Consider the following 17,398-nt stretch of genomic DNA (forward strand, 5'->3'; position numbering starts at 1 on the left):
GACCCAATATTACATGTGACAGACCACGCAGAATGTTGAATGAGGTCAGCGAGTGTCCTTGAAGACATAATAGATGGCTCTATACACAACAACTTGGCATTCCCAGCCAGCAACATAAATGTGCCCAAGGCAATGTCTGTATTACCCGTTGATGTTTGTTCTTATAGTTTACCTCACAAGCTTAGTCTGTATAAAGGGACAGGTTGAGAGCTCATGCAGATATTTGTAATATGTTTCCGTCATACAAGTGTTTTTCAATAAAATCAGTACAAAAAAAAATCACAGCCTCACCAATGTTCATATCCTTACGAATAGGACTAGTTAAGATGTGGCCATTGATGCCTGGCCGGTGCCCATTCTGGAGGTAGGTGCGGGTCCCACCTATCTCCATATCCGATATCCCACCAGGAAAAGGAAGGAAGCAAAGGAGCCAGGATCTTCAGGATAGGATCTCACCGTATGGATCTCCAGGTTTCCTCGAGTGTTAAAACTGGGTAAAAAAGTCATCTTATTGCCCAGAGCAGCCAATCAGAAATTCGCTATCGGTCTCTGTACCACAGTGAAACATGGACTCTGGAATCTAGGCGCACAGTGGCTCTTGGTTCTCTAAAGAACGGTCAATTTTCTTGCCTGTTTTAGTAAATAATTGTCTTTCCCTCTTTCCCATAAAATAATTCTGGAGGTTCTTTTCTTAGAACTCTGCATTAAGCCATTCCTCTGTTATTCCTGCTGAAAAGACAGACAACAGGGTGTTACTGTTCTCCTTGTCAATGGGACGTATCCCTACACTGCCTGTCCAATCAGTGCTGATAGAATCCATGATGCGGAGAAGAGAAAAGTGCAGCTCGTAGGTCAGGACCTCCTCAAAATTGTAAAAAAAAAAAAAAAGTGGAAAACTAAAATGTCCCCTAATATGTTGACCAACAAACACCATTTTATAGTCTACACGTAAAATAACTCTACACATATTATTTATCTTGTTTCAGTCTGTATTATACTCAGGAGCTGCATTCACAATTCTGCCTGCTTCACAGCAGAAATCTCATAACATGTTCCATTTCTCCTCCCTACAGTCCAGAAACCAGTTGTGGAAGAACCAGCAGATGACCGGGACAAACCCAAGCTGCCCCCAGAGCAGGTAGAGTTGGAGCAGCCCCAGATTAAAGGACCTATGGATGTTCCACAAAAAGAGGAGGGGAAGAAGAAACAGCAAGAAGTACAACTTGTCAGACCCGATCAAGGTACCTTCCATTAAAGACCTCTCTGCTCTCCTAACAAGTCTGTTTGTAGTAAGTACTTGTGTTCCCCACGACAGAACTCTGTATTGTGCTGTTCCTCTAATATTCCTCCTGAACATGTATAAATAGATTTACATCTGTGCGTCGCCATTCCCCTTGACACTGTCCAGTCTGTAGCACACATCCTACTGATTTGGTGAGCAGTAACTCCCAGTTGTCAATTTGGTCACAAAATTTCCAGGAGGAATAATAGGGTATGTTCACAATGCAGAGAAAATATTTCTAAAATTGTTATTTCTCGCCCAATTCCTTGGGGGACACAGGAACACTTGGGTATAGCTTATCTCCATAGGAGGCGTGACACTAAGTAAAAGACTGTTAAGCCCCTCCTCCAGCAGCTATACCCTCAGCCTGGAGAGAGAGACTTCCAGTTTTTTGCTTAGTGTCAAGGAGGCAAGACACTCTCTGCACTGCAGAGTTGTCTTTGTGAAGATTTTAATTTTTTGTTTTTTTCACTTGATTTTTTCCCACAGGGACAACAGAGTCGCAGCAGACTTCTCTGTTTTCCCGGGGTTGAGCTGCGCCAGGGCCGGTTATCCGCCCTGCTGCCTCCCCCACAGAAGAAAAGGAGGACCAGGGCAGCTCATGCTCCCCTGCATCCCGCCAGCACTGGGTCGCCCACCTGCAAGCCCCTCTCCAGCTGCTGCCACTTCTGTGTCAGTGGCTGAAGGGGCGTCCCAGCTGGATGGCATAGAGGGTGAAGTCGGCGAATGGTGAGGTGGCTGTACAGCCGTGCGCTCCCCTCCCCCCTCTCCTCCCCTCCTCCCCTCTCTTCTTTTCCCCGTTCTCGCTCCTGTCCCGTTAGCTGGCTCCTACCGTTGCGGGCCTCCGTTGCTCGATTCAGCTGGCCTATCTATCTATCGGCACTCTCTGGGCAGGCTGAGCGGCGTAATGAGGGAGGGTTACTGCTGTGGCGACGCGGATCCTCTCCGTCGGCTCCTGCCTTCAGAGACCCGTTGCGGGTCCGGAGGGGGACATCTCTGTAGGGGAGAGTCTGGATCAGCACGGGCGGCATTTTGTTCGCGCGCGCGCGAAATGTCTCGGCGGGGGGCGGAGTTTTCAGGCGCTTTGGGCTCTGGATTCAATTAAGGGGCGGACGTCCTTTCTCCCGCTCCTCACCGGCCCCGCCCCCTCTCGTGCCTGCTTGTGTGCAGGACGGATCTTGCTGCTGTCTTCTGCTATGCCGCGGTCGTCTGCTTGGAGCTAGTCGATTCACTGTGACCTGGTAGGACTGTTGAACCTCTCCATCTCTGCACCCCTCTGGCCTGGAATATATTTTCCAACCAACATGTCTGACCCCTTAGTGCCTGTGGGACCTTGGTATCATACCTGCACCGCATGTAAGGCGCCGTTCCCTCAAGGGCAGTCAGACCCACATTGCTCGGCTTGCAAAGACCCATTGCAGGGCCCGCCATCTGTTGTGTCACCCCCTGGCCTCTTGGATCCCCCTGACTGGGCTAGATCCCTGTCCCAGGCTGTGGTTAGTCTCACTAGCGTTGTGGGCCGACTTGCAGATGCGTTGCCGTTACCGCAGCCGGATGATTCCCCTGCTGGCCCCTCCGGGTCCGCTGTTGTGGTCGACCCGGCTGAGTCCCTCTCTGCAGGCGATTCCTCTAGAGCCCGTCAACCCCAGAAGCGGCCGAGGGTGGACCACCGGTCATCCTCAGATGCTTCGGTATCCCCCCCAAGGGTGCGTTCTCTGTCGGGTCCTTCCTCCCAACAGGATGGGCTCTCTGAAGGGGAGCTAGTCGATTCCGATTGGGATATGGACTCGGCACTGCCCTCAAAGCTGGCCTCTGCCGTGGGCCACCTTATTAGCAATATCCGTGATACTTTTAAGATTCACGATGATCCCCCTGATCCTGAAAGGACCAGTGTTTCCTTTTTTCGCCAAAAACAGGCGTCTGCAGTTTTTCCCCTCCATGCTGACTTTTCGTCAGTGGTTTCTAAGGCCTGGGCCCGTCCTGACGCACGGTTTACCCCGCCAAAAAAGTTGGATGTCTGTTATCCGTTCCCGGCGGATTGCATTTCTAACTGGGCGTCACCCCCTAAGGTCGACCCCCCGGTGGCCCGTCTATCCAAGAGCACGGCTATTCCCGTTGCGGATGGTTCTTCCTTACAATCTACTGAGGATCGCCGCATAGAGACCCTTACAAAGGGTATCTTTGCGGCCTCCGGTTCCGCTCTTAGGCCGATTTTTGCCTCCGCTTGGGCTGGAAAAGCGGTTTCAGAGTGGGCGTCTCAGCTGGATCTGGAGCTTGAGTCCGACGTCCCTATTCAAGACCTCCGTGCTCTGGCTCAACTTCTCGTTCAGGCCGGTAAGTTTGTCTGTGAAGCATCCCTGGATGCCGGGGCTCTCGTTGCCCGTTCGTCTGCCCTGGCCGTTTCGGCTAGAAGGGAGCTTTGGTTAAAGGTTTGGTCGGCGGACGCCGCGTCAAAGCGGTCTCTTACTAGCCTTCCCTTTACTGGTTCTCGTTTGTTCGGGACTCGCTTGGATGAAATCATCTCTGAAGCCACAGGGGGGAAGAGTACTCATCTTCCCCAATCTAAGGCTAGAGGCGCCACTCGTGGTCGTCCCATCTTCCCCCGCTTCAGGTCTTCTCGTAGGGCTTCCGGTCCTCGCACCGCTTCAGGTCCATCCGCTAATCCGGTCCAGGACAGGCGTAAAAAACCCTTTTTTCGGACCCAGCCCTCCTGGCGCAAGTCACAACCTGCTCGCGCTCCTGCGACCAAGCAGGCCCCCGCCTGAAGGTGCGCCCCCACCCACCCGGGTGGGGGGACGTCTCCTCCTGTTCAGGGACTTCTGGCAGGCGCACGTCTCCGACGCCTGGACCCTCGAGGTTGTGTCTTCCGGGTACAAACTCGAGTTTGCGTCCCTTCCCCCAGTTCGGTTCTTTCGTTCCCGGGTTCCCCTGGATCCCCGAGGGGCGGCCGATTTCTTTGCGGCCGTTCACACCCTTCTGGACAAGGGAGTCATCGCCCCGGTTCCTATGGGGGACAGGTTCAAGGGGTTCTATTCGAACCTTTTTGTGGTCCCCAAGAAAGAAGGTTCGGTACGTCCCATTCTGGATCTGAAGAGGCTGAACCGCTTCCTTCGTCTTCGGCGGTTCCGGATGGAGTCTCTCAGGTCGGTGGTGGCTTCTCTGGAACAGGGGGAGTTCCTGGCCTCCATCGATATCCAGGACGCCTATCTTCATATTCCAATCGCGCGTTGTCATCAATGCTTTCTGCGCTTTGCAGTGGGGTCCGACCACTACCAGTTCGTGGCTCTTCCCTTCGGGCTGGCGACGGCCCCTCGTGTGTTCACGAAGGTCCTTGCCCCCGTCCTCGCCTTACTTCGTTCCAGGGGAGTTTTTCTACTTCCGTATCTGGACGATCTCCTAATCAAGGCGCCTTCTCTGTCACAGACTTCCGCCAGTGTGGATCTCTCGCTGCAAACCTTGCGCCGCTTCGGTTGGATTATCAATCTGCCCAAATCCTCTCTTGTTCCTTCCCGGCAATTGGTCTTTCTGGGGATGCTGCTGGATACGGAGTCAGCGGTGGTTCGGCTTCCGTTGGAAAAGCGCCAGCTCCTTCACCGGTCGGTTCAGAGCCTTCTGTCCCACCGCCGCCCTTCCTTCCGGTTCAGCATGCGGGTCCTGGGACAGATGGTGTCCTGCTTCGAGGCGATTCCTTACGCACAGTTCCACTCCCGCATCTTTCAGACGGCCATTCTGTCCGCTTGGGACAAGTCCCAGGAGAGTCTGGATCGGCATTTTCCCCTTTCCCCCCAGGTTCGTTCCTCTCTCCTCTGGTGGCTGCGGACCCCTCTTCAGGGGAAGTCTTTCCTGCCAATGACTTGGCTGGTGATTACCACCGATGCCAGTCTGCGGGGTTGGGGGGGAGTGTTTCCTCCTCGGTCCGTCCAGGGCACTTGGTCTCCGTCGGAGTCCAGACTGCCGATCAATGTTCTGGAGCTGAGGGCCATCCTCTTCTCGCTCCGACACTGGACTTCGTTGCTTCAGGGTCGCCCTGTTCGGGTCCAATCGGACAATGCCACGGCTGTGGCGTACATAAATCACCAGGGGGGCACTCGCAGCGCGGCGGCGATGAGGGAAGTGTCTCTGATCCTTCGCTGGGCGGAGGTTCATGTTCCGGCCCTTTCGGCCATTTACATTCCGGGAGTGGACAATTGGGCGGCGGATTTCCTCTGAGGTTTTCCCTTCCTACGGTTTTATCCTTTTTGCAATCTGGTCTGGTTCTGGGCTTGGGTCTCAGTACCCTGAAGGGTCAGATTTCGGCTCTTTCGGTCCTTTTTCAGCGTCCTCTGGCTCCGCTCGGTCCGGTTAAGACCTTTCTTCAGGGGGTTGCTCACTGTGCTCCCCCCTATCGTCCTCCTGTTCCTGCTTGGGATCTTAACGTTGTGTTGGCGGCTCTCCAGTCTTCCCCTTTCGAGCCTCTGCGCAAGGTTTCCCCTCGCTTGTTGTCTTGCAAAGTTTTCTTTCTCGTCGCCATCACGTCTCTTCGGCGTGTGTCTGAGTTGGCGGCTCTTTCTTGCGTGGAGCCCTTCTTGGTTTTTCACCAGGACAAGGTGGTTCTCCGCCCTGTTCCGGAATTTCTTCCGAAGGTGGTGTCCGCCTTTCACCTGAATGAGGATATTGTCCTTCCTTCTCTGTGTCCGTCCCCGTCGCATCCCCGGGAGCGGGAGCTTCACCGTCTGGATGTTGTTCGGGCTCTCAGGATCTACCTGGATGTGACCAGACCCTTTCGACGCTCGGATTCTCTGTTTGTGATTCCGGAGGGTCCGCGCAGGGGGCTGGCGGCGTCTAAGGTGGTTGTTGCCCGCTTCCTCAAGATGGCTATCGTTGAGGCTTACCGTGCTCGGGGCAGGGATCCGCCCTTTGGTGTTACCGCTCATTCTACCAGAGCGGTCGGGGCTTCCTGGGCTCAGCGTAATCGTGCCTCGGCTGAACAACTGTGCAAGGCGGCCACCTGGTCTTCTTTGCACACGTTCACCAAGTTTTACAGGGTGAACACTTATGCCTCGGCGGATGCTGCTTTGGGCCGCTTGGTCTTGCAGGCGGCGGTGCCTTAATGTTTACGGTGCCTGGTTCGCTTTTGATTGTGGTCCCTCCCTGTTTGTGGACTGCTTTTGAACGTCCCAAGTGTTCCTGTGTCCCCCAAGGAATTGGGCGAGAAAACAAGATTTTTGTATAACTTACCAGTAAAATCTCTTTCTCGCTCTTCCTTGGGGGACACAGCGCCCGCCCATTGTTTTTTTGTTGGCCTTCGGGTGTTTTTTTCTGACTTGTTGGTATTGGTTTGGTTGCTCCTTGCCTTTGTCTTGCACTACTTGGGCACATAACTGGAAGTCTCTCTCTCCAGGCTGAGGGTATAGCTGCTGGAGGAGGGGCTTAACAGTCTTTTACTTAGTGTCACGCCTCCTATGGAGATAAGCTATACCCAAGTGTTCCTGTGTCCCCCAAGGAAGAGCGAGAAAGAGATTTTACTGGTAAGTTATACAAAAATCTCGTTTTCTTGGGAAACACATGTATTTACTAAAACGGAGACAAAACAGGAGAGCTGATGGGGTTAAAATATGCGGACTGGTTTCACTTTTGTGTATTATAACGAATAACCTAAAAATTTAAGGGGTTGCCTGGGGGGTGGGGGTGTCCCATTTTCAAGACCATTATTATCCAAAGTAGAGAGCCACAACAAATGGCGCTTCTTGCTGTGGAGGATCCAGCAGGTCCGTACAGTACACAGGCGGCTCATGGAGTCCAGTAGGCACAGTGTAATGCCTCAGCTCTCCTGTGGAGGACCCAGCAGGTCCGTACAGTACACAGGCGGCTCATGGAGTCCAGTAGGCACAGTGTAATGCCTCAGCTCTCCTGTGGAGGACCCAGCAGGTCCGTACAGTACACAGGCGGCTCATGGAGTCCAGTAGGCACAGTGTAATGCCTCAGCTCTCCTGTGGAGGACCCAGCAGGTCCGTACAGTACACAGGCGGCTCATGGAGTCCAGTAGGCACAGTGTAATGCCTCAGCTCTCCTGTGGAGGACCCAGCAGGTCCGTACAGTACACAGGCGGCTCATGGAGTCCAGTAGGCACAGTGTAATGCCTCAGCTCTCCCGTGGAGGACCCAGCAGGTCTGTACAGTACACAGGCGGCTCATGGAGTCCAGTGGGCACAGTGTAATGCCTCAGCTCTCCTGTGGAGGACCCAGCAGGTCTGTACAGTACACAGGCGGCTCATGGAGTCCAGTAGGCACAGTGTAATGCCTCAGCTCTCCCGTGGAGGACCCAGCAGGTCTGTACAGTACACAGGCGGCTCATGGAGTCCAGTAGGCACAGTGTAATGCCTCAGCTCTCCCGTGGAGGACCCAGCAGGTCTGTACAGTACACAGGCGGCTCATGGAGTCCAGTAGGCACAGTGTAATGCCTCAGTTCTCCTGTGGAGGACCCAGAATGTCTATGCGTTAAGCTGGCCTTACATACTACCCAGCTGTCTGACCATCTAATGTGTATGGGGGACCTCCCAGCTCTCCCATGACGACAGATTCTGGGGGAGATGAGTATTGGCCTGATAAACCTCAACATGTCCACCCCTTTTGATCTCAGGGGGATAAGCCGCTACCAGAGGTGTTCGACAGCTGCTTAATCCCCTCTTCCTGTTCACGATACATTCTGAGCTAAGAAGGAAGGGTCAGCAACCTCCGGCTGTTCTGAAACCACAACTCCCAGAATGCTTCATTCACTTTTTTGAACAGTTGAGCAAGTTTGCTACATGCTGGGAGTTGTAGTTTCAGTGCAGCTCGGTGCCGAAGGTTGGTATTGGGCAGGGATGCTCAACTTGCGGCCCTCTAGCTGTTATAAAACGACAACTCCCACAATGCCCTCCTGTAGCCTGATAGCTGTAGGCCAGGCATGTCCAAACTGCGGCCCTCCAGCTGTTCCAAAACTACAACTCCCAGCATGCCTGGATAGCTTACAGCTATTAGAGCATGCTGGGAGTTGTAGTTTTGCAACAGCTGGAGGCCCGCAGGTTGGGCATCCCTGGTATAGGGCAGTGATGGCGAACCTTTTAGAGACCGATTGCCCAAACTGCAACCCAAAACCCACTTGCTTATTGCAAAGTGCCAACACGGCAATTTAACCTGAATATACAGTCCGCTATATCTTCCATCTACTTTATCATGTAGCTATATTAGCCTGCCGACATTCAGTGTGCTGCCTGGGCTGTTCATAGTGCGCCCTGCGCTGATGGCAGGATAAGTCTAAGGCATATTGGTACACCATAGACTTTTTCCAGGGTGTAGGTGCCCACAGAGAGGGCTCTGAGTGCCACCTCTGCCACCCGTGCCATAAGTTCGCCACCACTGGTATAGGGAGTTGAGAGAGATGGCCAACAGTTATCTAAACCATGTGGCAAGCCTTAAACAGATGGCTTATGATTCCAATGGGCACTATGTAATGCCTCAGTTTCCCTGTGGTGGCGCTGTAGGGTAATTGAATACTTGTTACCAGATTACAGCTGATCACTGGAGCTTCCGGCAGCAGGACAGCATGTGATCCGCTTATCTGCAGTGATCCCTTCTATACACAAAAGGGCAATTTGACAAAAAAAAAAATGTCCTAGTAAATATAACTACATAGTTGATCAGGTCCATCCTATAATCGTACTGCGTTAATCCAGAGGAAGGCAAAAAACATTGATCACCAATTGCCCCAATTCCTTCCTGACTCCAAGCACGGAAATCAGAATAAATCCTTTAGATGCAAGTCACTTTCCCTGACCTCTGAATGGCAAGTAATGCGAGGACAGATCTCCCCCTTCCCACCACCAGGATTGGGATTGCAGATCACCAGACGGCTGCCTCCGGACTGCCATAAAGTGGGATCCCAACTGCTGCAAACGTAATTGATATAGGATCTGGTTTATCATAGACTTCTATTGCATGACATGCTTTGGTAATCATTCGGTTTTGCCACCCTGATCCTTTCAACTTCTTCCGATCTGCAGGCGTTGCCGTCCCGATTGGTGATGCTCATAGACATGAACCTCCTGTCCCACGGGATGATGTCCGTGAAGATGAGCAGAAGGATGAGGAGGAGTCTGAGGAGAAGAGACTGCCAGAGGCTGAGGTCAGAGACGCTCCAAGGGATGAAAAACAGGAGGAAAAAGAAGTTCAACCAGAACAAAAAGAGCAACTTCCAGCAGAAAAGGATGAGAGAGACCGCAACCTGGCCCTCCAGCAGCCCGCACAGCCAGAAGGCCTACCCAACAAAGAGCCGGAGAAGGTCCCAGTAAAAGAAGACCTGGATGTCCTGCCAGTAGACCGAGAACAGCAGCCTGCAAAGAAAGTCGATGAGGCTGATGACCTGAAGAACATAGACGTCGTAGCCGGAGAGCCACCAAAAATTGATCTCGCCTTGGCCGAGAGAGTCCTCGAGAAGCAGCTCAGAGAAGGTGAGGAGGGGGAGGAGAAGGGACAGTGACACTGGACGAGCAGACTGGTAGCATTCGACTGTTTCTATCTAGACGGGGTCTTTAATATAAGAGGAAATTTAATTACAGCTCAACTCTAGACTCCTATCATGTTCTGAACTGATGCACTTCCTGTATGCAGTGAGGGCAGACCATGAAAATCCATGGCCATGCTCTTTCATAGATGCGTAAGTAAATGGCCATGGAAATGTAGGGACGTTTTATAAGACAGACTGTTTTCCAGGACTTAATGATTGCTTTTTCATAGGATAGATCATCCTTTCGGAGCTGTATAGTTCCAGTGTCTGGTTCCTGCACCAGATCTTCTGAAACTGATCGGCGGGAGTCGGACCCATGCCATTCTGATATCTGTGAGCTATCCTAAGGATAGGTCATCAATAAGTAAGTCCTGGAAAATCAGTAACAATAGGAGACAGTTATTGAATGAAATGCAGTAGCGCTGGTTTATCAGCAGGTGGAGCTCTGTCACATAGAAGGTGACTTTGGTTATCTTTGTCTCTCGCTGCACATTCAGCACGCTTTAACAAGATTAGATGCGCATAGAAAAGATCTGGTGTGCTCTGAATGTGACATTTTCAATGCTTTTCCAGATGAGAAGAAAGAGAAAGCACCTGACGACACAGGACCTGAGCAGCGTGATGTGAGAAATGTCGAGATGAAGGCTGTTGAAAACCAAGAAGGTTGGTGCTTTTCTCAGTGTTCACCCTTCCATGAAAAATTCAGCCTTGTGAGAAGGTTTCTGCATTGCCGAGCGTGACTCCTGATCTGCTCCGACCACAGTGATGTTACTCCAAAGTCAAGTTCATTCTGTTTGTCCTCGAGTTCTGCTTTGCTATCATGTTATTAGAAAGTTGAGTGACAACCAAAATGGTCTCCATTACAGCTTCCCACAGTTGTTGGCACCCAGCTTTCCTATACTAACAATATATGCCTAACTACTGATATCACAAGGTATTAGCTGTTTACCAGCAATGTGTGTACAGTGCCTCAATGCTCAGCTGTAGTGCAGATCCACCACTCCACATTAGTTCCAGAGCATACATGTACTGTATATAACTACTATAATACTACCTCCTATGTACAAGAATATAACTACTATAATACTGCTCCTATGTACAAGAATATAACTACTATAATACTGCTCCTATGTACAAGAATATAACTACTATAATACTGCCTCCTACGTACAAGAATATAACTACTATAATACTGCCTCCTAGTTACAAGAATATAACTACTATAATACTGCCTCCTACGTACAAGAATATAACTACTATAATACTGCCTCCTACGTACAAGAATATAACTACTATAATACTGCCTCCTAGTTACAAGAATATAACTACTATAATACTGCCTCCTACGTACAAGAATATAACTACTATAATACTGCCTCCTACGTACAAGAATATAACTACTATAATACTGCCTCCTATGTACAAGAATATAACTACTATAATACTGCTCCTATGTACAAGAATATAACTACTATAATACTGCTCCTATGTACAAGAATATCACTACTATAATACTGCCTCATATGTACAAGAATATAACTACTATAATACTGCTCCTATGTACAAGAATATAACTACTATAATACTGCTCCTATGTACAAGAATATAACTACTATAATACTGCTCCTATGTACAAGAATATAACTACTATAATACTGCTCCTATGTACAAGAATATAACTACTATAATACTGCCTCCTATGTACAAGAATATTACTACTATAATACTGCTCCTATGTACAAGAATATAACTACTCTAATACTGCCTCCTATGTACAAGAATATAACTACTATAATACTGCTCCTATGTACAAGAATATAACTACTATAATACTGCTCCTATGTACAAGAATATAACTACTATAATACTGCCTCCTATGTACAAGAATATTACTACTATAATACTGCTCCTATGTACAAGAATATAACTACTCTAATACTGCCTCCTATGTACAAGAATATAACTACTATAATACTGCTCCTATGTACAAGAATATAACTACTATAATACTGCCTCCTATGTACAAGAATATTACTACTATAATACTGCTCCTATGTACAAGAATATAACTACTCTAATACTGCCCCTATGTACAAGAATATAACTACTATAATACTGCCTCCTATGTACAAGAATATAACTACTATAGTACTGCTCCTATGTACAAGAATATAACTACTATAGTACTGCTCCTATGTACAAGAATATAACTACTATAATACTGCTCCTATGTACAAGAATATAACTACTATAATACTGCTCCTATGTACAAGAATATAACTACTATAATACTGCTCCTATGTACAAGAATATTACTACTATAATACTGCTCCTATGTACAAGAATATAACTACTCTAATACTGCCTCCTATGTACAAGAATATAACTACTCTAATACTGCCTCCTATGTACAAGAATATAACTACTATAGTACTGCTCCTATGTACAAGAATATAACTACTATAATACTGCTCCTATGTACAAGAATATAACTACTATAATACTGCTCCTATATACAAGAATATAACTACTATAATACTGCCTCCTATGTACAAGAATATAACTACTATAATACTGCCTCCTATGTACAAGAATATAACTACTCTAATACTGCTCCTATGTACAAGAATATAACTACTATATTACTGCTCCTATGTACAAGAATATAACTACTATAATACTGATTCTATGTACAAGAATATAACTACTATAATACGGCCTCCTATGTGCAAGAATATAACTACTCTAATACTGCCTCCTATGTACAAAATTATAACTACTATAATACTGCTCCTATGTACAAGAATATAACTACTATAATACTGCCCCAATATACAATTATATGGGTGTGCACTCCTGGGAATATGTGTTGCTGACTGGCGTTGATCCCAGGATACGTGCAGCTTAGTTCTGGATTTCCTAACGCTCTGCTGTCATCTGTTTTCCCTCTTTTCTTCATGCTTTCCTGGATCCCTCACAGCGAAGCTTAGGAGGCTAGCAGAACGTAAGCATGGCCACACGATGCATGTGTAGTGTAGAGCGCTGTGTGCTGTGTGATCCGTTCCTAACTAGACCTCACAATCCACATTTCGTAGAAGGACTAATCTCCATCTTATAGCCTTGATTTACTGTCCAGATATAATTTGTTCTTCCACCCTCAGATCACTTTAACACATGGGTCCATTTTTAAACCACCCCTTAAGACCAGCTTCACCGTAATACAGGTCCATTTGTGCTCTACGACACTTGCAAATCCCAGCCAACCACTGGTGTAATGACCCGAACTGAGAGCATCATAGGGATGCGTTATTTCTGGTCATTAGACCCGCGGCCAGGCTGGGACTTTTTTTTTGCGTAGAGGGAGCATAAATGCTCATGTGCATCTGGCCTTGAGGGGGTATTCACACAGCCGTGTCTACAGACTCTGCATCTGCAAAACCCGGACACCAGCTGTGTGCACACCGAATCATGGTGCAGACCCTTTGACTTTAATGGTTCCGTGGTCTGCATTTTGCAGAGCAGTATAGGACATAGCTTATCTTTTGCGGCATGCTATATCCGTGCAGCCGCTCCACAGAAGATAGGACGACGGACCCATTGAAGTGAAAGGATTTGCACGTGATGCACCGTGCACATGGATGTTATCAGTGTGTTGCAGATCTGCAGTTTATGGACCAAAAACACTTACGGTCGTGTGAATGGGATTGGATTATGTTGCCGTAACTGCACGGCATCAGTGCCGGGCAAAAGTCCCACGGGGCTGCTGTGCCCCCAGATAAGTGATGGCATAACCAATACAACTGTAGTGTTGAGTAGCAGAGCAGATGAGCTAAGCGGTGCCTGATTTGTCTGCATCCCCCTCTCTTATGGCCGTAAACATGCATGCTCAGCCAACCAGAGCACTGAACTAGCGGGGAGATGCAGGGTCAGAGAGGACCGGTTAGAGGGTTTTGTGACCTGAGGGTGGAATACTTTAGCCTGTTAATAACTGCAGACAGATATCGTAATCTGTGCCAGTCACTGGATGTTCTATGTTTTTTTTTTTTTTGGTTTGCAGAAGCTGGCAAAGCCGAGATGTTGGATCACGCCATCCTGCTACAAGTCATCCAAGAGCAGCAGGTGCAGCAGAAGCGTCTCCTGGACCAGCAGGAGAAGCTTCTGGAGGTGATCAAGGAGCAGCACCTGGAAATTCACCAGGGGCAGCAAGGTGAGCCGTGTCTGAGGAGTAGCATGGTGGCCTCTAATAGAAGTGCGACCAGTGCAGTGTCCAGTCACCACATATATCAGCATAGATCCGGCTGACATGCGAGATGTGCGCTTCTCAGCTGTTGGTTCCATCTCTATAGGTGGCCGCAATGTTGAGAAAATCTGTTTTATAATATGTGAATTAGCGATTTGGTGCAATGAGCACATTGCAGTTGCACCCAGAGGCTCTGTTCCTCTTCTCACCGCTTTGACTTACAGGCCAGGCAAGGCAGTGAAAACAAATTCACTCCTGGTCCTGAAGTCTTGTGGGAGCACATTCAGTGCATGCGCTGTACAGGATGCAGCCCCCAGCGGTCACCATCCTTGTATAGCACATGTACCAGATACACTCCTGCAAGACTTCAGGGCCAGGCCTGAATGTGTATTCACTGCCTTGCTTGTCAGTCAAAGTGGTGTCACCTCCCATTATAGTTCTGACCGTAGTCGAGACCAAAAGTATGCCATACCTCTCATGCTAAAAGGGACCTGCCATTAGATATTCCTATATGTATTCAATGTGTCCCTCTGTTATTCTTTCTGGAATTGTGTGACTAAATTGACAAATGGGTGTTACCATTCCACTTACCAGTGTGTCCTGACACATTCCAGCACCATCCAAACTCTGTGAGACTTGGTAGGGGCACGTCCCATTGGCTAGAGAAATAGTAACATCAATTTGTCAATGCATATATTTCCAGTAGGACTAACTGAGGGACCCATTGCAGAAAGATGCTGCAGCATTGCTATTTTTAGTTGAATACGGTTGGTTACTAAAGCACATATTAGGAAAGCTGATAGGATCTCCCTATATTTGTCTGGAGGAAGGCAAGGTGTGAAAGACATGTCAGATGCCTACAAGAAATGCTCAGCCCATATAGCTGGAGCGTTTATATTTCCCATAGATTTCAGTGGAAAGTGACTGCATATGTGCTGCCAACTCTCTTCCTAGACCCAGGAAGTAGACTGATTTAGGGCACATGGGCATCTCATGGGGAAGGAAACCTGGGTGAGGCATGTGCTACTAGCTTCTCATTTTCCCAGTACTGTCTGAATTGGCAGTGTTGATGCTCATATCCACCCCATATAGATCTAGTCCATGGAGGTCGGATGTAGACCTCCACCACTGATTGACCAGTCAGATCTAAAGTTTTCCTACCTTTCCTAAAATGCTGGTCTCGTAGTGTACTGTCATATCTGCTGTGGAGGTGTAGGAGCGCAGGTCTTTGACTTCTAGGCCCAAATGCTCTCCTCTGTGCAGAAGCGACTCTTCTATAACTTTCAGGCCTTTCTGCACAGATGACAGCACACACCACCTCTGCCATCCAGCATGGGAAAATTGTGATGAATTAAATGTCCTGTTTTTGCACTAATTATCATGACTCCATATTGTCCTAGGTGAAAAAATGGAAGGTCATGCTGTGGAGAATCCCAAGAACATAGAAGATGTTAAGGTCGGAGAGGTAGAGAAAGACGCAGTCATTGAGAAGGAACCAGCTTCAGATTTACAGCAGAAAGAACCGAAAAAGGAGGCTGGTAAAGTTGCCATCCCTGCACCTGAAAAGCCAGCAGCGGAAAATATTGAGCTAGAGAAAGGCAAAGATCTGGACAAGGTAGTAAAGGTTCAGATGCCTGAGGTCAAAAAGCGTGATGACGAACCCATCGCTCAGAAAGTTGAGCCACAGATGAACGAAGTTCCTGCACCAGCAGAAAAACAAGTTGTGGAAAATTTAAACGTACAAAAACCTGCACAGGAAGAAATTAAGATCCAAGACCAGGTTCTTCACAAAGATGAAGACCTTGTGAAACAAGCTGAGGTAGTAAAAGCAAAGGAGAACAAAGTTGTGCTGGACTCTCCCGACAAGGATCTAAAGATGAAGGAACATCCTCCTGCGGAGAACGTCTTAAAAGCAGGAGCTGACGCTTTAGAGCAGCAGAAGAGACAATCTCAAGATGGACCAGGAGCCAAAGAAGTGGTTAAAACTCAGCGTTCAGATATGGACCTACAGAATCAAGGCCAAAACCTCCAACAGGTGCAAGTAGTGGCAAGACCCGGAGACTCCATGGTTGGAGACAGCAAAGTAGGGGCTGGACCAGACGTTAAAATAGATGAGGCTGTACCAGACAATGATCAGGGGAAGCCAAAGAGGGACCTGAAATTACAAGACGACTTGGAGCTTAGGAGAAAGAAGAGAGACCTTGAGATTGAAGAACCTATGGAGAAGGATGGAACTCATATTATTGGTTTTAACCACGCACCCGATCCAAGAGTTAATGACCTTCATGCGGCCCTAGAGACACATCTTAACGCGGCGGCTGAGGCCGGTCTCCAGGCGGTGTACAGCCGGCAGATCAAGCAGGTTGTGGAAAAGGAGGAAAGATGATGACAGTGGATGGTGGCTCCACGTTATGTGAGGCTTACCGAGAACTTCACAGGCCTGGTTGTCCTAGGACTTTTACAAGGAGTGATGGAGTTAATGTGAGAAGTTTTGGAATTTTGTGTTGGCTACTCCTAGAGATATAGGTGGTCAGGATTGATGATGAGGAACCTTTCATAAATATGCTGCAAACTCAACCAGTACTGTATGTCTCAGGTATTGTTACTCCCCAGGTCAGATCTTGAGAAAAGCACACCTTCAGAAGCAAGGGGGTTCAGCGATGGAAGGTAACCAGTGTCCTACCGTCTACCCATTCCAGTGATGAATCAAACCTTGCCTTTATTTCAGGAGATGTCTCAATTTGTCTGTTCCATCAGGTCATTTTATCACTCGTTGGATTGACGCCTTCAGAACTGAAATGCACTTTGTATGATGAGGAGGTGATCGCTTCCTTTCCTTGTGCCTTTACCTTAATGTTATCCTGTGCTGTGTGTGAACGTTTGTCCTCCTGACTCTATATATTAAACATGGCCACCCAACATCTACTTGTCTGTCGTAACAAGTGAAAGCATGAAGGCAAGAGAAAATGCAGCTGACTTAGTGTCATAATGCAACAACCGGCCACCATGCCAGTCTTAAAGAGGATTTTGTGAGACTTTACTGATGACCTATCCTTAGGATAGATCATCAGTATCTTATTGTGGGGTCCAACCCCTGCCAATCAGCTATTTGAGAAGGCACCAGTGCTTGCAGTAGCGCCACGGCCTTCTCTCAGCTCCCCAACCACAGCTCCGTACATTGTATAGCGGCTGTGCTTGGTATCGCAGCTCAGCCCCATTCACTTCAATGGGGCTGAGGCTACTTTCACACTGGCGTTTTTACTGGATCCGGCAGAGTTCAGCAAAAACGCTTCCATTACTTATAATACAATCGTCTGCACCCGTTATGAACGGATCCGTTTGTATTCTCTTTA

The 17,398-nt window shown here is 48.4% G+C and overlaps 1 protein-coding gene across 2 annotated transcripts in view; it reads left to right on the top strand.

Annotated features, from left to right (window-relative positions):
- SLC38A10 (solute carrier family 38 member 10) overlaps positions 1-16,967 on the top strand; it is a 65,338-nt gene extending 48,371 nt beyond the window's left edge. Inside the window, exons 12-17 of one of the 2 annotated variants that reach the window (XM_044295885.1) lie at positions 1,074-1,241; positions 9,303-9,749; positions 10,379-10,468; positions 12,786-12,809; positions 13,863-14,012; positions 15,446-16,967. In XM_044295885.1, coding sequence (XP_044151820.1) covers positions 1,074-1,241; positions 9,303-9,749; positions 10,379-10,468; positions 12,786-12,809; positions 13,863-14,012; positions 15,446-16,431 — 1,865 coding nt within the window. In that variant the 3' untranslated portion in view covers positions 16,432-16,967. The remainder of the gene's footprint in view (positions 1-1,073; positions 1,242-9,302; positions 9,750-10,378; positions 10,469-12,785; positions 12,810-13,862; positions 14,013-15,445) is intronic. The other variant, XM_044295886.1, reaches the window with a different exon arrangement.
- Positions 16,968-17,398: the final 431 nt, after the last annotated feature.

This window comes from Bufo gargarizans, chromosome 6 (assembly GCF_014858855.1).
Source record: "Bufo gargarizans isolate SCDJY-AF-19 chromosome 6, ASM1485885v1, whole genome shotgun sequence".
Lineage (NCBI taxonomy): Eukaryota > Metazoa > Chordata > Amphibia > Anura > Bufonidae > Bufo > Bufo gargarizans.